This window comes from Pogona vitticeps, chromosome 1 (assembly GCF_051106095.1).
Source record: "Pogona vitticeps strain Pit_001003342236 chromosome 1, PviZW2.1, whole genome shotgun sequence".
In the NCBI taxonomy this organism is placed as follows: domain Eukaryota; kingdom Metazoa; phylum Chordata; class Lepidosauria; order Squamata; family Agamidae; genus Pogona; species Pogona vitticeps.
This window is the reverse complement of record NC_135783.1, coordinates 151,011,546-151,033,602: the sequence shown is the minus strand read 5'-3', so window position 1 is coordinate 151,033,602 and position 22,057 is coordinate 151,011,546. Positions and strand designations below refer to the sequence as shown.

The 22,057-nt window shown below is 40.4% G+C and overlaps 1 protein-coding gene across 14 annotated transcripts in view; it reads right to left on the bottom strand.

Moving 5' to 3' along the window:
• Positions 1–22,057, bottom strand: part of PLCB4 (phospholipase C beta 4) — a 354,479-nt gene that overhangs the window by 115,251 nt on the left and 217,171 nt on the right. For all 14 annotated transcript variants that reach the window (XM_073003183.2, XM_078388138.1, XM_073003175.2 and 11 more), the window contains 2 exons: positions 7,281–7,378; positions 223–303 (listed from right to left, as the gene is read on the bottom strand). In XM_073003183.2, the coding sequence (XP_072859284.1) occupies positions 223–303; positions 7,281–7,364 (165 nt within the window). In that variant the 5' untranslated portion in view covers positions 7,365–7,378. The remainder of the gene's footprint in view (positions 1–222; positions 304–7,280; positions 7,379–22,057) is intronic.

The window sequence follows — 22,057 nt, the reverse complement described above, 5'->3', positions numbered from 1 at the left end:
CTAACATCTTACATCTAGTATATACAGTATTATATCTAGTATAACATTACATCAAGTCAAAGGACAGTTATATGATTTCAAACATCTACACCCCAATATGTAACTCAGTGGACACTATTCTGATCAACAAATCCACCCCATCAGTACACCCACACTTGTAGAACTGGAGGGTGAAACATTTCTTAGAAACAGTTATAACCTCGAAATTATTGTAAATTTTACCTTTCCTTCACTCTTCCATGTTAGAAAAAAGCCAAATTCATCCACTTTAAAGAGACAGCTTGGTTCAAAGACAGAAGATTCCTGTTGGAAGAAAATGAATCAAGTTTTCACATGCCAAGGAATACTTTCTAAAAGTGTACAGTGGACCCTCGACTTACAGACAGCTCAATTTACAGACTTTTCGAGTTACAGACTTCTCTGGCTGCAAAATTTAGATTCGACTTGCAGCCAGAGAATCGACTTACAGACCAGAAAAAAACCAAAATGGAATAAAAATAGAATAAAAACCACTGGTTATGGGATTAATCGGTTTTCAGTGCATTGTAGGTCAATGGAGATTCGACTTACAGACTTTTCGACTTGCAGCCACCATTCCAATACGGATTAATTCCTTAAGTAGAGGGTCCACTGTATAGGGTACCTGCCAATTTCCCCTCAGTAAGTCTAAGACAAAATATTTTATCTCATATATGGATCTCATAGCCAACCGCTAGTCCCAACTCCAGCAGACCCATTGAGTCAATGTGATTCACATAAGTGTTGAGGTACCATTTAACAACAGATGCAACAGGTCTACTCTTAGTTGACAGGAGCAATAGGATACTGGGCCCTACATCCAAAGAAGCATGTTAAACATACAAAGACCTAAAATAAAAATCTAACAGCAGGAGTTGCTTTCTTAGAGTCACAAGAATCAAGTCTAACGTGTGTGCCCCACTTTTTCTGCTACAGTACATTAGAACCAATAGTCAGACTATCCAAATGTCTACAACCATTCCTCAAATCACAGGACCAGTTCAAGAGTTTTTATTGCCTGAGGCAGAGCAGCAAATAATGCCCAACAAGCCAGGACAAAGGTAGTTACATTATTTTGGCATATGAGAGAGAAATTTTCCATGAACAACTCTTTACAGTCAAAATAAAAACAATGGAACAAATAACTACAAATGTGTTGCCTTTTCTTGATGCCCCAAATCTACCACCTGAAGGCAGGGTTGGCCCCACTAAAAGGCAAGTAAGACAGGTAGGTGTTACAGAGCAGGCTTGAGATGACTGCAGGTAAGTAACAGGACAATTCTACTTTCTCATAACCCCCACAGTGTCCTCTTGGCATTTCTCTACCCTATAAAACAAGGATGGAAACTTGTGGTGCTCCAAATGTTTTGGGCGTTCACACCCAACAAGCTGACACCACCGGCGGAGATCTATATGCCATGCAGGAAGGAATCAGACACAAACACTTAATGAAACCTTCAGTTTCAGGGAAAATACGTCTCTGAGTACCAGCTCCTTGAGGACAAAAGAACAGACAACGAAAGAAAGGCTATGGCTGGCATGCTGTGCTTGGGAGTAACCCCTGAAGCCATTGGCAGGCCTTAATGTTCCAAGATTAAAGAAACAGGCTACAGAAAGGCATTACACTTCAGAGAAGCAGTGCTGAATTATCGTCTCGCATTAGAACAGCTCACTTTTTAGCTGCAGAAGCTGCTGCTAGCTCCATTTCAAATCATGTAGACAAAGTTAATAGACTGGTGTACTGGTTTTTCTTTTCCTAGTTAATTTCAAAAGTTAATTTTTAAGGTCATTTTGTGGCATTTTAGAGGCATTCTGGCAGGAATGTTTCATGTTTTCTCCCCTTTTTCTATCAATCGTACCCATCACCCCCCAAGAGGAACAGACAGTAACAAAAAAATTTAATGAGCAGCACAACTAGTCCTGTAACAACCTTTTGATCATAGAATGAGTAATTGGTTACTTTTCAAATACTTTAATAAGAAACATGAACAAATTCATTTTATAATGTAGCTTTCAAAACCCGGTCCTATGCTGCTCACGCCTGGCTTGCTATTTTCCCACAGGCATCCAGTTGGTCAAAGTGCAAACAGAAGACTGGATGAAATAGGACTTTGGTTTGACCTAGCAGAGACTTCCTTCATCTTTCCCTAAGAGGAGGGAGAGAAGGCAGAGCAGGGATGCCGATAGGTAGGCCCAGATCACATCTTCCTTGTTATAAAACTGGAGTGGTGGTTGTAAACAGTCTGCAAAAAGGAGGGAAAATGGGATTCTATTATACGCTATGGAGACAATGCACTATGGAGACGAAGAAGGTCCTCAACAGATGGGAAACCTTGACATCTGAGCATTCAGCCTGGAGGCAGGTGGTGCATCATGGCCTCTCCCATTTTGAAGAGACCCTTATCCAGCAGGCAGAGGGAAAGAGGCAGTCCCGAAACCAGCCAAGTCAGGGAGCTGGACAGGGGACAGACTGTATTTGTCTTCAGTGTGGAAGGGATTGTCACTCTCGAATTGGCCTTCTCAGATGCTGTTCTAAGTCTTCCATTCAGAGCATGTTACCATAGTCTCTCGAGACTGAAGGATGCCTAATCTAAATGAGACAACATCATCCATAGGTACTGCACACAAACAGGTTAGAGTGAAATCTGTCTGCATATTTCTAATACCACCTGAAGTTTTGGGGGACAATATTTGTAGTGAGCCAGGAGAGAGGAGATTAAGGGGCAAAGGATACTTTTGCAAACAAGTAACATTCGCCCAGCTATTTAAATCCCTAGCTCACTTGCTTGCAGCTGCCATGAATATAGGGTGTAAGACTTAGCTGACTTGGCAGGCCTTTATGTTTAAAAATACCTTTTCTTTATTTCAAGAGATTAGAGAACTAAGTAAAAAAATTACTACAGGGATTTATTGAAATTTGTGCTTTTATTTTCTGTTATTTATCTTGTTCAGCAGGGGCTCTAGCTAATCTTGCCAATGCTTGGTAGTCTGGCTGGAGATTCTGTTTATGAGGAGAATGTTAACAAACCAAACCATGCCCACCTACTAAATTGAGTTAAACAAACAGTATCCGGCTATCTGTTCCTTAGAAAAAATGTTGATTACATGGTTAAATAAAAGAGAAGCATGTGAGAAATGTTATCTTTGCAATCCCATGTGCTACTTCTCACATTTCTTGGGATTATTTCTTGGTATACATTTACAGACATGCAAATTACAGTGAATTGCCTTGTAATAAGTATGTCTTCCTGGAGCTCAACAGTTAGTAGTTCTCTAAAGCCGCTCTTGGAGGTGCATAAAACTGATTTGGACTGGGATGAAAATGGCCTGGCCTTTTCCAGCACTCCCTGTAATGCAGCCTGGCAGTGCGCTCTTTTCCTATGTGCACCACTCAAAGAGGAATTTCTATAGACAGGAATAGTTCTTGAATTATTAGACTCACCCCACAAATAAGCCCTGTTATTGTTACATGCTGTCAAGTCACTTCTGACTGATAGAAACCCTATGAATGAGAGATCTCCAAAATGGCCTGTCCTCAGCAGCCCTGTTCTGCTCTTGTAAACTCAAGCCTGTGGCTTCCTTTAGGGGGTCGATCCAGAGAACCTTGCCTTCTCATGATGTCCCCAACGTAAGACAGCCTCAGTTTCAATGTTTGCCTCCAGTGATAGATCAGAATTGATTTGATCTAGGACCCACTTGTTTGTCTTTCTGGCAGACCAGGGTATCTGTAAAATTCTCCTCCAGCACCATAATTTTAAACAAATCAGTTTTCTTCCTGACAGCTTTCTTGACTGCCCGGCGTTCACAACCATACATGGTGATCAGAAATAAAAGAGTATGGATGATCTTGACTTTGGTCTCCAGTGACACATCCTTCCTTACACTTGGTGATATTTTCCAACTTCATTCTATCTCTCCATATTTTGTCCTAAAAGTGGCTTCTTGTCCACAATATGGGTTACATATTACGACAATCAAGTGCTGAGGCACACCCATTTCTTTCAGAACAATCTATCTTCTTTGGAAATTAATTGATGTGCTTCAGTAGCCAGTGGATATTTGCCACACAGTCTTGGGTACCAAGAAGATAGGTGGTGTGGCGTTCACCCTTGTGCCCCTTGCTTGACCGTCAAGGCTCAGAGCACTCGAAGGCAAACAATCCCCTCTTTGACACTGCTGCCACCAGGTGATCACTAAATCACCATTATTTCAGGAAGAAGATGCAGATTGACACTTCAAAGTCCTTTAAATATAACTTTTGTTTATTGATTACAGAAATTGATAGTGATTCATGAATATCTTCTATAGGTAAATTTATTATTAACAACAATCTTCTATTTGAAAATACACTACTAACTCTAATCACTCATCAGATTTCCCCAAACTCCACACTCTATCTCCTTCTCCACTCTCTCACTCTACTCATACTCTGAATGACTGACTCTTACTCTCAGGCTCCTCCTCTTATCACATCTCTCTCGGATCTGCCTCTCAGCAACATGAATATGCATGAACAATTAACATCATAAAACATGAACCATTGACATCATAAAGGGGAACACTACAGGTGGTTTGAGAGAGGGGTCAGGGGGGGTCACACATATGCATACAGAAAATCCCTCACTCAACAGGGGTGGAGGCCTTAGATACAATCTGTCTCCTATTTATCATGCTGCCCTTTCATCCATCCCAGAAAGATTAGGGCCACACCCACCAGAAAGACCATTGTTAATGACTGTTAACAACCCATGGAGAAGGACTCCAGTAGTGGGATTATCTCTCACCCCCAGTCCTTTGTCCTTCTAACAAGCCTATTCAGACCAGGGGGAAGTGAAACCAATGTGAAGGATATATCAGGGATCTGCTACCAACTCTCCTCAGACTGAAGAAGCTACTTGGATGGAGTATTAAAACGTTTCAATCCAACATTCCAGTTGTCATGATTCAGCTTCCAGATAACCTCGCCTGGATTACTGAGAATCTTCACAGATATATGATTCTTTTAGTATCCTTTTTTAAACTTTTCTCTAATGTTGGACAGTAACAGTTCATGATCAGTACCACAGTTTACTCTGGGTTTTGTTTTTGTAGAGAGAATACAAATTCTAGATCTTCTGCTTCCAATTCCACAGTCCATATCACATGATGTGCATGTGTCGTTTTCTGTTGAGTTGCATTAAGCATGTATTTGCAATAAACAGATTGTTGGCTTCACAAGACTCTATGAGTCATTCTCTTGCTTCATTTCTGTCCTGTAGACCAACTATTCCAACATTTGGTTCTGTTTTGTTTCCTACTTTTGCATTCTAGTCACCTATGATTGTAAAATGTCTTGTTTTGGGTGTATGATCAATTTCCTCCTCAATGCTTGCACAAAAGCTTTCTGTTTCATCTTCTGCAGCATCTCTAGTTGGCACATCAACCTGAATGATGGTTATGTTGATAGGTTTTCCATGAATCTGATGTATGTTATTGGGTCAGTTTCTGTATTATAGCCTCTAACTGCTTGTGCAACATCTTTAATAAATATAAGAGCCACTCTATTCCTTCTGTGTTTTTCATTTCCAGAGTAGAATATTTTGTAGTTGTCCGACTGTCCTGTTCAAATCCACTTTAGTTTACTGGCACCGAACACTGCAGTGTTTATGTGTTCTACTTCTTGCTTCATAGTCTCCAGTTTACCTTGATTCATACTTCTCATTTTCTATGTATGTACTGTGCAGAATTGGACTGCCCTTTAACTTCTCTGCATGCTGGCCACTAGACATATTTTCAGGTTTAATTTAGTTGTGTCATTAGGAACAATGGTATTTATCCTTTGCTCTGCCCCAGTAACTGATTGAGTGCTTTCTGACCTGGGAGTCTCATCTCTCTGCACAATCTCTTGTTTCATTTTTGACTGTCTCATCAGGGGGCATCCACGGTAAAGAAAGTTCAGTAATGGTTTACCATTGCACCTTCTGTGCAGTACTTGCAAATGTTAGCTTGAGTGTTACCACCATTACCTCCTCTGCCAGTGTCTCCTTCAGCTACTGCTGCTACCCAGTAGCTGCCACCCCCACTTCCATTGGAATCATCCATTGTCTTCTGCTGATGTGGCTGTTGCTCTTGAAAAAGGTGGACACATCTTAGTGCAGTCTCTCAGTTGTGACCATTTTGTCTTGGGTGACTCTTCTGGGAGTTTAGGCTTGTAAAGGAGTCTAGCCTCCTGATAGCATTGCTCTCAGCTTCACATACACACAAACCCCTTCAACATGTTAAGGGGGTGCATCCAAGAAAGGGAATAAACTTATGCAACCTAAAGTGCAGTTTAATGGGTGCTATCACTAGGGCCAAGTGTGTGACTTATTAGCAAGGAAGAGAACAAAGCACACACAGATTAACGGCAACTAAGGACACCTGTAACCAACACCCAACTGTGCATGGATTATAAATTTTTACAGCTTCCAATATGCCAGCAAACGCTGCAGCTGGGTTTATTTATGAATAGGGAAATGCATAGTTACACCTTCAGTGGGCAAAGTGTGATTTCCAGATGCTGCTTGACTGCAACTGTTAGCATTCCTCATTACTGACTATGATGACTAGGTTTCACATGGATAGTAGCCCCCAAACATCCAGACAGACATGCTTTGCTCATCTCACTGACAAGGAGCTATTTACTAAGCATAGTGAAACTCTGAGGTGAAATTCAAGGGAAGGCAATTTTGGAAGAATCATAACTAAGTTTTTTTTATTTCAAATATAAAATTTGTTAATGAACATACAGCAAGAAGTCTTTAAACAAAATATCTTATTTCCCCCCCCCCACATACAATCAGTGTGCTCAGCCTTATAAGCCTACTTGAACAAGTTCAAATGATAGTAATACTGAACATAGGTGAAATCTACTGTAGATTACAGATGGGTAACTAAAGATCCTCAACAGCCATGCAGAGAGACTCCTACACCCTCCCCCTGCCCGGAGTGGCCAGCGGAGCGGGAAAAGAGCAGTGCTCTGGATGCAACTGGAAGGATGAATGGGACCGGCACCGCAGCAAGACTCGTGAGTGGACAGTATGACCCCGGGGGCTGGACCCTCATTAAATCCAGCTGTGTGGGGATACTCACATTCGTATACAAATACGAATACCCCCATCCCTAGTCTGTATCCATCAAGTACTAGTAATCCACTCACTGGAGGCAGAACACTCATTCTTTCATTTTTCAGACTTCATTTTTGTGATGTTTTCTTTTGGGATGCTATAAAGAAGGCTTCTTACCTCTTCATATCGGTCAAAAACAGCTCCCTCTTGTAGGAAAGATGGGACAGCCTTTTGCCAGTTAAATTCATATGGTTTCGCCATTATATAAAGCAAGCCTGTGACAAAAACAAATAAGTGAAATCAAACCTTGATTCTCAGTATATGTGGCAGCAAAGACTAGTGAGACTAACTTGTTTTCTAATTACAAAATTAAAAAGCAAACAGTTTATTACCCATTATGGTTAATCCCTGATAAGAATCAGTGCACATATTTGTGAGTCAAATGTATTTATTTATTATTTTTGTATTTCATTTTTTTAAATCCCGCCTTTCTCCTAACACAAGGACCCAAGGCGGGTTACAGCATTTAAAGACAATATTTAAGAATAGAACGATGAATATATAAAGGCAGCATACATCATTAAAAAGGCAGTATTTAAAGCTAAAAACACTGAGTATAGAAATATTAAAAAGCAACAAACAAAATACTCCTCTTAGAAATTGGAAACAAGCAATACTAAAAACACAGTCAAAGCAGTAACATGTAACAATCTGTATAAAAAGACTAGCCTCTAGCAACAGAGAACACCCTCTCTTGTTTCCCCATCAAACACATGTGAAGGTGGTGGGACAGAGAGAAAAGTCTCTCCTGATGATCTTAGTACCTGAACAGGTTTGTAATGGGAAATACAGTCTTTGAGGTAGCTTGAGCCAGTTTAGGGCTTTATAGGTTAAAACCAGCACTTTGAATTGGACCTGGAAATTGGATTGGCTGTAATTGGGGGTAGGGGTGGGGGTGGTTATATAATCCTTTTAACCTGCCCCAGTCAGCAGTCTGGCTGCTGCATTTCAGAACCACTGAAATTTCCCAAAACTTTCCATAGGCAGGCCCACATAGAGTGAATTAACGTGATCCAGCCAGGAAGTAATTAAGGCATGTGTCACTGTGGACAGATCAGATATCTCAAGGAACAGTCGTAGTTGGCGCACTAGTTTTAAATTTGCAAATGTATCAGCCAGAATGTCAGATTGGTTAGGCTACTAAAACATATCTCCTTGAAGGAAAATCTGGCTAGCATTTTCATGGTTTGACAATTCAAGAATTGTAATGAAAATACAAACTGTTCACAATAAAAGCTAGTATCTCATGACATATTTATACATAAATGTTATTTATTTATTTCTTAAACAAACAAAACAAACAAAACAAAACAAACAAACAAACAAATAAATAAATGTGTCATTCTGTGAAGTCCCTTTATATTGAGTCCAGGCATCTGTGTAACTCACAGATGCCTTACCTGACTGGAAGATGCTCTTATGCAGAAGTCTCTCCTTGACCTGTTGCCTAAGACACTGGTTCTTAACCTTGGGTTACTCAGGAGCTTTGGACTGCAACTCCCAGAAGCCTTCACCACCAGCTGTCCTGACTGGGGTTTCTGGGAGTTGCAGTTCAAAAGCATCCGAGTAACAAAGGTTAAGAACCACTGGCCTAAGACAAGTGAAAGGAAATGAACTTATTCCACAAGTTCTCTCATCTTCCTTTCAAGAGAAATAAACAGCAGAGTTAAGGATCTGTACTCTACCAGGTTAAAAAGGGGGCAGTGCCCATTCAGCTGGGGGAAGAGGTTTAATCCATCACAGTCTGGATTAGAATGGGAGGTACTCTGTCCTTAGACTGATTGACAGATTGATGCATAGAGCTTATAGACCACCTGACTTAGTCAGAACACTATTCAGGGTTGTTCACATCATTTGACAAAACATACAACACCTAAAACAATAATTAAAAAAACATAATGCATGGCACCACAAATTAAAACAGAAAAGGGGACTAAGACTGACAGCTGATAAATCAAATCAAGTTACATAAAATGCTAATATAGTAGTATAATAAAAATAATCAATAGTGACAATAGCATACAGGTCTCAGAAATTAGCCTAAGATGTTTCCAAAAGCCTCCTCAAACAGTTCTGTCTTTAATAATCTTCAAAGGATCTTTGCGGGGGAAGTTAAAGATCAAATCACTTTTCTTTTTAAATGATTAAGGAAAAAAATTAACTAGAGACTCAGTCCAAGAATATAATTAGTGGAAAGTTCAATTGCAATCAATTCATATTATTTACTTCTGAATATGCACATGTAGGACTTCGCTGTGCATCAGACAAAACTTAACCACAACATAACCATGCTAAATGCAGGAGACTCCACAACATTCTGGCTGAGCAGATGCTTTCCACATATAGGCCAAAATCCTACTACTTACCACAATAAATCACACTGGAGTAGTCCCATTGACCCAGTGGAGATTTAGTGATCTGATTTTCTATGCTAAAGTAAGTTGTACTTAGACTAGGGTCATTTAAATCAATGGAACTTATGGGGGAGTTCCTTCATCAAGCTCTCACAGAGTTGACGGGCCAACTCTAGTGAGATATACTACACTAAGCAAAAGGATTTTGTTCATAATATCAGAGATGAAATCCACTCTGATAGGATCCTAGGCAGAAGGGTGGTGGAAAGCAATACTGGTGACAATACTGGTCCAGATAGGCCAAGTGGGCTGACTCAGTTTAATTAAAGTCAGGTAACTTCAACCCATAAATTTATTCTTTGCTTTTTAAAAAAATTCATTTTTCATACTTTGATTTCTTTCATGAATGGAAATGCATTGAGACTTGCGTTTCTATGAATGGAAAAGTTCATTCTCTAAATAGGCAGGTTCAAGAGTTAGTAGATCTACCTTCCTGGGAGAAGCGAGGGGGGGCATTTTCACCATTCCCCCCTTCATCTTTACAGCTGCTTACATCTCCCAACCCTCCAGAGCAGGATTTTGCTGAGTCGCAGGGGGAAAAATGGGTGAACATCACAAGAAGCATAGATATAGCTTGTTGCCTTTAGAGAAAATTGTTTAAAATTCATCAAGCTGTATTATATGAATGATCTATTCATTGTATGCCATGGAATTACAGAGTTAGAATGTAAGTGATGCTCATTGTGATCGTTGGCACAAAATGTTCCAGCCTGCAATAAGTTTTACAGATATTTTGTAATATAAATTAAAAGACCCTGCAAACAACCTTGTGTTTATTCCTAGTCTTCTTTCTCCTTAAACAGAGGGAAATCTAAATTAAAGCACATGATCAGAAGCCAGAAAAGATGGATAGCACAAGAAGCCAGAAGGGACATAAATAATGTAATAAACTTGTGATTTTACCATAGACACCTAAAGAGACAGAGAAGGAGAAGGAGAAGAAGGAGAAGGAGAAACATATTTTGTGGTGCTCTAATATTTTGATGACAGTACTTAGTAACAGAATTTTCACCTGGATAATCTAAAATAGGCCCAACATTTCACAAAATCTTCCAGTTCAGCCAATCAAAAAACTGTGTGCTCGCAATCGGCATGCAGCATTAGCAAAGGAGTTCTGAGGAAACTGCTGGACAGATCCTTTCTAAAACTTTTTCCATATAATTTAAACACAATGTTTCTGTTTTAAAAGAAGAATCAAGACCAGCATTTTAATTGAAAGGGGATTTTCTGAGAAGAGAGAGATTAATAAAGACAAGCACATCAATTTAAGCAAAAAGCTCATGACCTTCAGAAAATTATGATTTAGATTAGAATTTGTGTTCCTAGGAGACAAGCAGCCAATATAAACACATGACTTTGCCTCCTAATGAAAAATATTTCAGACCTTTAAAGAAGGGCAAAGGAAATTATTGACATTTGAGAGTTCTCCCTCTTTTTAAGTTTAATGTCAAGCAATTAATTTTGGTACAGATACATGAACAAATATGTACAATTAAAAGACAGATAGATAACTTTTCGTCTTTTCCCTCAATCATCTTCTCCTGTCAAAATTCCTCATGGACAATCTCTTCTCTGCCTGAGGCATTATTTAAATCCAGATCCTCTATTATTATATTAAAAAAAACCATCAAGATCAGATTTTTGTAATACTTTTAAACTCATACTGGTAAGAATCCCTAGTATGGTTAAATATTAAAGGAATAAAATATTTAATAAAGTTGGACAATAACACCATGTTCTAACAATGCAGATACTATTTGTTTTTTCTGAAGAAATTAATATACACATGCCCTTGAATTTGTTCCCATTGCATACTCCTAAGACAGCCAGATAAAGCAAAACCTTAGAATATTAAATATATAAAAACGTACACTGAGGCATTTGTGAATCCTTTGCAAAGAGGACTCATTCAGAAAACACATCCCAAAAGCACAGTTTCAAACCATTGTCCGAGAATATTTTATTTGCTAGATTTGTTACAGTTTGATTTTTAACCCCTATATTATTTTTACACTGGAGAGGACAGTTTAGTCACAGAAAATAATGCCAGGGTGGCCCAAGAGATTATGTTGCCTGAGATGGAGCAGGAAACGATGCCCCTCCCAAGACAAGACACAAGATCTTGGTCAAATTGACTGGGGGGATTCACAAAGATGCCACAGGCCATGCTGTATGAAGGATTCTGGGAGCTGGGGGGGAGGAACTTCCCCAAGACCTGCCCTCCTCATCCCTCACCCCAGCCAGGGGTGTTGGGTGATGGGAAAGGCAGTCCAAAAGTATCTGGAGGGCCACAGTTGCCCACCTCTTAGTTAGCAGACAGAGAGCTCCTATAAGGGCCACAAGGAAGAACCATGGATAGGACACTAGATCCACGAACCTTTCTATTTATATAGGATGCTGGAGAACACATTTAATTTGACTGAAAGATTGATTTCATGCATATCCATGAACTGGTGGACTATAGACTTTGTACTAGAAAACCATGTACTCATGGTATTTATAGATGCCAGAGTTTGATTACTCTTGGTCGCTTATAAAATTCACTGGGTAACATGACAACACTGACCAGTCAAGTCAGCTCTCAGCTAAATCAACTTCAGCTATAATGTAGGGAAGCCATGCACAACACGTGGAGGGTTTCGGAAGAAGGATGGGACATGGCAGCACCAATGAATAAATCCATAATGAAACTATGATTTTTCTCTCTCTGAAGAAGTTCAGAACTATACTGAGGGATTTTTTTTTCCCAGAAGAAAAAGTTAGTTTGGGCCACTTGTTCCCTCAAGATGCATAATAAAACCAATCCGTATGCCTTGTCCCACACACTGTGAACAACTTAATTAAAAAAAATCATGCCACAAATGTTTGTCAGGGAAGTCCACCACCTGTTTGTGAAGAAATGTTATGCCTTTGGCTACCACACCCCTTCCTCTTTCCTTTTTTCTCAGAAAGTTGCAGCGAAGACTATGCTGGTTGATATCACGGTTTTTACACACTGAAATCACACTTTCAACATCTGTATCAACGCATTGTGATGCCACAGTCATGGTAAGCTAGGCATCCCTTGTTTGCTGTGTAACCAAGAAACCATGTTACACAAAGAAGCAAAACAATAGGCTTTAGGAGAATGAGTGCAAATGCTGCAAAAGGAATTAAAAAGGCGAATATTATATCAATATTCAAAAATTATAACATGAACCACGCAATGCGAGGCATAAGATCTTAAGCTTGAAAAAAAATATTAGGATGTTACTCCATAATGACATAAATACACAAAGATGTGGAGCAAGCTATCTCTGTGGGAAGGTAGGAGCATCTTAATCAAACATGGATCAGCGCATTCAAAGCATTATAATCCCCAGCTGCCTTAAGAAGAATTTTCATTCTCCAGCAGCTGCTTATTTTGGTTAAGGAGGAGCTCAAATGTAATTATAATTGTGATAGCCTTAGATGGGAAAAAAGCTCATTCTGAACTAAAAATAGCTAACACCAGTAAGTTTGTCTGTCACTCAAACCGAGCCTGATGCATGACCACATGCCTCTTCCTCTAAGGACAAAGAGAGCATGAAAATGTAGTTGTATATATAAAACACATAGGTTTGTGCCAATAGATGAGCAGAGTGTGACCCTCTAGATATTATTGTTGGTCTGCAACTCCCAGAATGCCTCACCATTGTCTAGGTTGGCTGATGGGAACTGCACTCCAACAGTACTGAAGCCTAAGCTTCACCCACCAAGGCTTTAAAAACAGTTGGCCTTATAATTTCCAAATTCCTTACAAGGGGGTGAATTCCTAGACAGATGTGCTGTTGCTAGCAGTGCTACGATTCAACATCAATTTGGTATAGTGTTTCTGCTATCGTTCCCTTGACTTGCCCAAATACTCAGGAAGATCTTGGCAACAAAATCAAGATTGCATCCAAAGGCTATAATGTTGCAATAATGGGTGTCTTTAGCTATCCTTCCAATGACTGGGCAAATTCATGTTATGGTCATAACAAAGAAATAAAAATACTAGACAGCCCTAATGATGGCAGCCCTGCTCATGCATTACAAAATCTGGCACTGCCAGCTTAGAGAAGAGTGCCTGTCTTTCACTGTTGCTTTTTCCACACATCCAAGCAGAAGACATACTCCTATGCCTGGAGGTATGCTCTATATGTGGGCAAGAAGCCATGTTTTCCAGCGTTCTTGCTCATCTTCAGAGCATCCCTCCAAGCAGGAACATCTTCTCTTCAGACTCATTATTACTTGTGTTAAGAAAGCAATATTGTGGGAAGAAAGCATAGGTGCCCTCTGCCAAGTACACTGACAATGCTGATTCTGTAACACCTGAATGGACTGGTGCCTTAGGACAACTCATCACAGAACCAGCTAGAGCAAAGGTGGTCTAATTCAAGATATGAGTATCCAGGACCTAGTCCAAGATATGAGTACAGTTGTGCCCCGCTTTACGATTACCCTGTTTAACGACGAATCCGCTTGATGGTGAGGTTTTTGCAATCGCTTTTGCGATCGCAAAACGATGGTTTGAATGGGGGTTTTCTGCTTTGTGATGATTGGTTCCCTGCTTTACGATGATCAAAAACAGCTGATCGTCGGGTTTCAAAATGGCTGCCGGCTGAAGAAAATGCCCCCCCCGGCTGTGCTTAGGGACGGATTCCTTGCTGCACAGGCACCGAAAATGGCCGCCCCTATGGAGGATCTTCGCTGGACTGTGAGTTTTTAGCCCATTGGAACACACTGAACGGGTTTCAATGCATTTCAATGGGCTTTTTAATTTCACTTTACGACGTTTTCGCTCTACAGCGATTTTGCTGGAATGAATTAATGTTGTAAAGCGGGGCACCACTGTATAACTGAGCTAAAGAGAAACACTGACTTCCATGTAATCAAAAATAATCTACTTGTAAGTAGAAAAAGAACAGGGAATTCCCAGCACAATCACATTTCTCTTCAGGAGGAGAAATTTCTCTAATATGGGAATAATGGTAAAAAGGAAATTGAGAGAAAGGGTCAAGAGGTGCAAATCTCTCCTCTATCCTTAAGGGTGACTCAAAGGCAGAGTAACAGAACTCAACTAGAATGTATGCTGGATTGTCCAGCTGCATCCCTACCTTGATACTGGGTCCCTCACCACACTGGTTCAGGCATTGGTAGACTTGAGATTAGACTACTGAAATGCTCTCTATGTGGGGCTGCCCATGGGGCTGTTATGGAAACTTCTGCAGGTTCAGAACACAGCAGTCAGATTACTGAGCGGGGTAAAGAGACATCAACATATTTCCCCTACTCTGGCTGCCCTGTACTGGTTACCTGTCCGTTTCCATGCCAACTTCAAGATGATCATGTTAACCTAGAAGGCCTTAAATGGTTTTGGAGCTTGATACTTAGCAGAATCAGGACTAGATCTGCCCATCCTGTATGATCCTCTCAGGCCAGGCAATTGAGAGTTACAACCCTGAGAGAGAAAGTGACAAATACAAACCAGGCCTTCACGACAATCGCTCCAAAACTCCGGAATAGTCTCCCGTCTGAAATTCACCCAGCTCCTTCAATGGGAACTTTTCTTGTAGGCATACTTCAGTCTTGAGAGACTATGGTAATGTGCTCTGAATAGAGGTCTTGGAGCAGTGCCTAGTGTGGCTGAGAAGGCCAATGCGAGAATGGGAACTTTTAAGAGACTACTAAAAACATGGTTGTTCAGACAGGCCTTTCCGGACTTTAGAACATCTCAATACAGTGGTGCTTTCAACAATTACATCTTCAACTCCTCCTCTATGCCTTTTTATTACTTTAATTATTTTACTTCTTAGAATAGAATAGAATAGAATAGAATAGAATAGAATAGAATAGAATAGAATAGAATAGAATAGAATAGAACTTTATTACGGTCTAAGACCAGCCACAAATAAAACACCAAAATATATAAATATACAGAGATTTACGAAAATATTGGGATAAAATGCAAATACTTGGTTCTGAGAACAACATCAGCATCAAAACATCTCCCCTAAAGCAATTCCATAATTTCTGGTAAACCATGTTCTAACTACAGTGGCTCATCCACTTTTAGGGTCCTTTTTCTTATGCCCATTGCAGCAGTGAAAAATTTGGCAACCCTATATGTAAGAATGGGATTGGAGTCAGACAGCAGCATGTACACACACTGTTGCTCTGTACAACTGGGAAATCGGCCAATCAGAGAGGAGACAAGTTCTTCATGTACATCCTTGTAAAATGTGCACCGCAACAGGACGTGTTCGTTTGTTTCTATCTGCTCCATTCCACACGGGCAAAGGCGCTCTGCCCAGGGGATCTTTTCATACCGTCCCTACTGCACTGAAACACTGAAGGTAGTGCATTAAGCCGGGCCAGAGTAAATGGCCTTTTTTGCCTGTGCTGCTCCAACTGGGCAAAATAAGGTGCTGCTGTGACCTTATATAGATTATCTTCCCTAAGGTGGAATTCTGGGGCACTGCTTAAATCATTTTGTCTCTCAATGTCCTCAATACACTGCTTGATTATTTTCTTTGCCTGTTCCATTCCCATGGTTAACAGAGTCAGTCTAGAGAAACCCAAAGAGGCTATTTTTTGCGCAATTAACTGAACCCATTTTGACTTTAAGGTGTCTTGCAGGATCAATGGTGCAAGGCCAATAGGGAGATAAGACAGTCTGAGCCAGTACATGAGGATTGTAATCCATATCCTAGCTTCGATTTTAATTTGACCAGTTTCCAATCTTAGTTTTACGTTGGCGACATCTCTGGGGACTCCTAGCATTGCTCTCAGGAATTTTGACTGCACACGTTCTAAGGTAGAAGTCCGGGAACGACCTGGGTAGGCGGCGCGGAGAGGGTTCAAGCTCCCCGGTCCACCCCCCCAGCCTGTCTCTGCCGCTTAAAGGGTAACCGCAGCGACTACCCCAGCCATGGCCGGACTCTAGGGAGTCCAGCCATGGCTGAGGTAGCCGCCATGGGTCAGATCCAAGCCGCGGGGGGGAGGGAAAAAACCGGATAATCCGTTCCAGTTGGAACGGATTAACCGGTTTTCAATTCATTTCTATGGGAAATGGTGCTTCCCATAACGATGTTTTCACATAACGTTTTTTTTTCTGGAACCAATTAACATCGTTATGCGAGGCACCACTGTATATTGTGTTGATACTTCACAGATACTTAGGTTTTTTGTTAAAATCTGTATCTGTTATATAATACTAGTTGTAGCAGAACCCAAGAGATGACGTCATTCCTGCATGTCAATCAGAAGACAGAGCAGGAGGGGCGGAGTCAGAATGACAGTTAAAACAGCTGGAAGAGACAGTTAGAGAGAGTTGGAATAAGATAGGGATAGAGAGAAGTAGGGACAAGAAGATGTGGAGAGAGTGCTAGGGTTTAAGAATACAGTAGCTAAAAAGGGGTTAAGAAAGGAATATTGAAAGAGTAAAAACATATTGAACAAGCAGGAATGAATATATAAACATAATATGAGAAACACCAGTGAATGAATACATGAAACAGTCATATATTTAATTCTCTTTATGATTTTGTTCATTAATAAAATAATGTTTGATCAAACCCCTGATTCCTAAGTTCTATGAGCAGCTCCTATGTGTGTGGGACCTGAATTGGTATTAAGAGAATACCTGGTGGCAGCGAAAAGGGTGTATTTACCTTTGTGGAGCCCAAAGATATAAAGGGCACAAAGGGGGTTCGCCACACTAGTCAATGTTTGTATATGGTTGTTGTGGGTTTTTCGGGCTTTTGGTCGTGTTTTGGAGGTTTTTCTTCCTAACATTTTGCCAGTCTCTGTGGCCGGCATCTTCAGAGGACGGGGAGTTAGAACTCTGTTAGAACCAGAACACAGAGTTCTAATTCTAGTCCTCTGAAGATGCGGGCCACAGAGACTGGCGAAACGTTAGGAAGAAAAAACTCCAAAACACAGCCAAACAGCCTGGAAAACAACCATTGGATCCTGGCTGTGTAAGCCTTCGAGAATACAGTGTTTTTATAATTTTGATTGACTATGCTGGGTGAAAACAAGGTTCTTTATTTGCCCCAGTGGGCAGAAGGTATAACCAAAGATGATGTGAACCTATTCATTGGTGCAATTAATTTGAAGATTTATTTAAATCACAGCAGATAAACAGAAAATAAGATCCAAGGAATAAAGATACAATATAAAAGAAATCTAAGGAAAATCAATGAATTTCTAACAATACAATGCAATGATGAAATGAAAAGTGCAAACCTGTATTAAGTATCAGATAACATTACAGTTATGCAAAATCAGCCAAAGTTAGCTATTTATAACACACGATATTTGCCCCAACCTTCTACTAATTCTCTAGCTGAAGCTCACAATGTTCCAGCTGTTTGGCCTAAAAATGTAAATAAAGAAAAAAGAAAAGAAAAGAAGAAGACATAGCTACCTATTCCAAGGAACAGGTTCCTAAGAGTCAGGGGAATGTGCTGGAGAATTGGTCCAGAAGAAGATCCAAGCAAAATCAGAAGGAAAATATAAAACAGAGTAGTGACATCTTCTCTCTCTCTCTCTCTCTCTCTCTCTCTTTGTGTGTGTGTGTGTGTGTGTGTGTGTGTGTGTGTGTGTGTGTGTGTGTGTGTGTGTGTGTGTGTGTGTGTGTGTGTGTGTGTGTGTGTGTGTGTGTGTGTGTGTGAGAGAGAGAGAGAGAGAGAGAGAGAGAGAGAGAGAGAGAGAGAGAGAGAGAGAGAGAGGGAGGGAGGGAGGGAGGGAGGGAGGGAGGAACAATAAGGGAGGTGTAGTATCTCCCAGAAGGATTAGTCTACCCCAGGCGTCTCCAAACTTTTCACAAGGAGAGCCACATAATATACTTTTTATAGTTCAAAGGGCTGAAGGAATGCGTGTATATGTGCGTGTTCACCCACACACATGCCCACCAGCCTGCCTGCACACACTCCTGCATGCACGGACCTGATAAAAAGGCTGGGTAGGCCAGATATGGCCTACGGGCTGTACTTTGGAAACCCCTGGTCTACCCCATTGTAAATCTGAAGCTTCTCAAAATCAAGCCAAGTGTAGGGGTCACCCTGGCATGAATATTCAGCAGTGTATTTGCATGAACCAATAGGGAGCTGGTGGGAGGTGGAGCCAGCTATATAGAAGGGGGGCTGTAGCAGAGAGGGTAGAAGAGAAGAGATAGTGAAGAGAGGCTTGAAGTGGAAGGTAAAATCTAATTTAAATCCAACTAGAGTAAAGCATCTGAAATGAATGAGAGTTAGTCAACACTAAGTCTCAGTCATTTCAATGAATCTACTCTAGGTAGGACTAAAATTGGATTTAGCCCCATGCTTTTACAAAGTTTGTTATAAAAACATACTGAAACCATGAATCATTTTTAGCAGTGGCTTAGATTGATAATTTTCTGGCTAGGTAGACATTTTGGTATGGATGAAGGGGAAATATTGCTATTTTACAGGCAAATTAGAGACCTAATAATCTCTTCCCCTGATACAAGATATGATACATGATTGAAAAGCAGTAACACTGGAATAAATCAAGTAACCTTCGAGTGTAAATCAGCTTGAGGACCTGGAAAGATCCACTTGAGGAGATCAGCCAGAGGGCTCAGTGAAATGAATACATCACCACCCACTCACCCTCTGTCAGCCTCCTTCTCTCTTTCTGCATTATGTACATTGGTTTAATTTTTATTCAGAAAGTTTCCAATGTTATGTATTTGAATGACACATGCTTCTTTTGTGCATATGTTTAATAAGAACATGTTGTTGAATTGTCATTCCCACAATATAAACACGTCAAGAGTTACTGTTGTCCACCCTTGGTAATCAATGATTTCATAAAAAATTCTTACCACTGATTCATGTATTATACAACACATACACACACAAACACACACAGTTTTTATATTTGTACAGGTGCAGTAATATGAGCAGTGCAAAAGAAAAGAACCTATTATTAGTGCATTAAAGAATATAAGGTGTATACAAAGGAAGATGTCCGTCATTAAGAAAACAACTCATTGTCTCCACTGTTTGTGATCCAGCCATATCCGCCCTACACATAATTAACTATCATATTTAGGAGGGAAGAATATAAGGGTAACCAAGTGCTACTATGTCGTGGGAAGGAATTGAATGAACAGTCAGTCATCACTATACTCGCGAAGGCTTTCACGGCCAGGATCTAATGGTTGTTGTGGGTTTTTTGGGCTCTTTGGCTGTGTTCTGAAGGTTGTTTTTCCTAACATTTCGCCAGTCTCTGTGGCCGGCATCTTCAGAGGACAGCAACCTGTGCTCTGGTGTAGTTGGCTTGGGAATGCAGTACTTATCGCTGTGAGATAGGCTTTTGTCTTTTTCTGTAGATGGGTGATTAGTGTGTATTGTTGTGGGTGTATTGTTGTGCTAAGGGGAAGAGATTATCTGTTCCTGTGGTTGATGGGTGTCATTAGCTGGTCTTTTGTGTGTAGTGATGCCCCGTCCTTGTGGGTGGGTAGAGTTCGTTGACCTTTTGCACGTAGTATGTTTGATAGCTGGGAGCCAAGTTTTGTGTGGCACAATCAGCAAACAATTGCAATCACTGTGGAAACTATCTCAGACTATCACAGGGTCAGACTGGGAATCTATCATGCTTGTAAGTTCATTACACACTTGCTCACTTATTCTTCTAATCTCACAGCTCCTTTTCAAATAATACTACTGCAGCGAATAAAGCTGAAGAGTCAGTGAGACAGAGGCAGGAATTTTCATGGCAAAAGAAATCTGTGAAAATAAAATTTCCAGGAAAAAAGGAAGCATTAACGGCAAGAACGAAAGCCTACTCTGTAAATTCGTAGCTACTGGGATGCTATTACAAATTTGAATTCATTCTTCAATAATCTGGGATAAGATTGTAGCTCAGTGGTATTGCTGTACGATGTCTCATGTCTGATCCCTGCTATCTGAAGTTAAAAACAGGTTCAGAGAAACCCAGAGATGTCAAAAAATATCTACCTGAGACTTTGGGGAATGGTTCCCAGTTACATTAGACAATTAGGTTACAACACAAGTAATCTGACTTGGCATAAGGCTGTCTTTTATGTTCTAACTGGCAACCTTTCTCAAATCCATGCCAAAATATAAGGCAGATAAAGTGCTGTTTCCAAAGTATGTATACCATTTCTAATGCAGCTACTGCCCTTGCCATGACATGTGTACCCAAAATGGCATGGAGTCAGAACCACACACAACCACCAGCAGCTATTAAACAAGTTGACCATTGACAATTCTGTTTGGGTGTACTGCCAGAGACTCATAGAATAGTGGTTGTTGTGGGTTTTTCGGGCTCTTTGGCCATGTTCTGAAGGTTGTTCTTCCTAATGTTTCGCCAGTCTCTGTGGCTGGCATCTTCAGAGGACAGCACTGAAGATTTAGAGCACAGAGTGCTGTCCTCTGAAGATGCCAGCCACAGAGACTGGCGAAACGTTAGGAAGAATAACCTTCAGAACATGGCTAAAGAGCCCGAAAAACCCACAACAACCATTAGATCCCGGCCGTGAAAGCCTTCGTGAATACACTCATAGAATAATTGGAAATTGGGAGGGTCATCAAGTCCAACCCTCTGCTCAATGCAAGAATCTAGATCAAAGCAGATCCGACAGAGTGTCCAATTTTCTCTTGAATGCCTCCAGCACTGGAGCACTCACCACCTCCCGCTATGTCACACATACTTCCAAAATCATTATTCCAGGTTACATCAGTAAAAGAGAGAAATCACACAAGTGGCTGCAGATACAGCTTTCAAATTAACCCCTGTAACAAAACCTAAAATATATACTGTACCTAAAATACTATCCAAAGTACACTTCATTCTTTAGGAAATGCCTTTTCTCATATACTCATATCTTTAATCTCTAAATGCCATTTAACATTAAGTGGTACAGATTTTATATTCTGCTGCTTCATGCATTTTAACTTTAAGATGTTGTACAGAGCCTCTAAACTTTTTATGGCATTTTAGCCCTCCTCAATTCTAGAAAACAAATTGTTCCATAGAATTGCAAGAATCAGATCCAACCATACATCCTTCCATTACAACTAAGAACTTACTGCATGGTGGTGGTGGTGGTGGTGGAAATAGAGATAACAAAAGAGGAGAAGGAATTTGTATATTATGCTTCCCAATTAATTTGAGCATGACCAATGTGTAGGAGAATCATTGAGTACAAGAGAAATTCCTGCACTACAGAAAAAGCTAGAATGAAACCACAGTGCCGCTCAAAAGATGTTTTAATCATGTGTTATCGATCCATCACTTCAGTAGTTGCTGCAGCATATGCCAAAGAAGATGGAGAATGAAGCTGTCCAATTTCAGCTCTTCACCCATTTATTTACACATCAGGAGGATGAAAGATTTATCTTTCCTTTCACTCTCACAATACACTGGCCAAACAAACTCATGTATATCTTCATAACAGCTTAGATTGATGACTTTATATTCAAG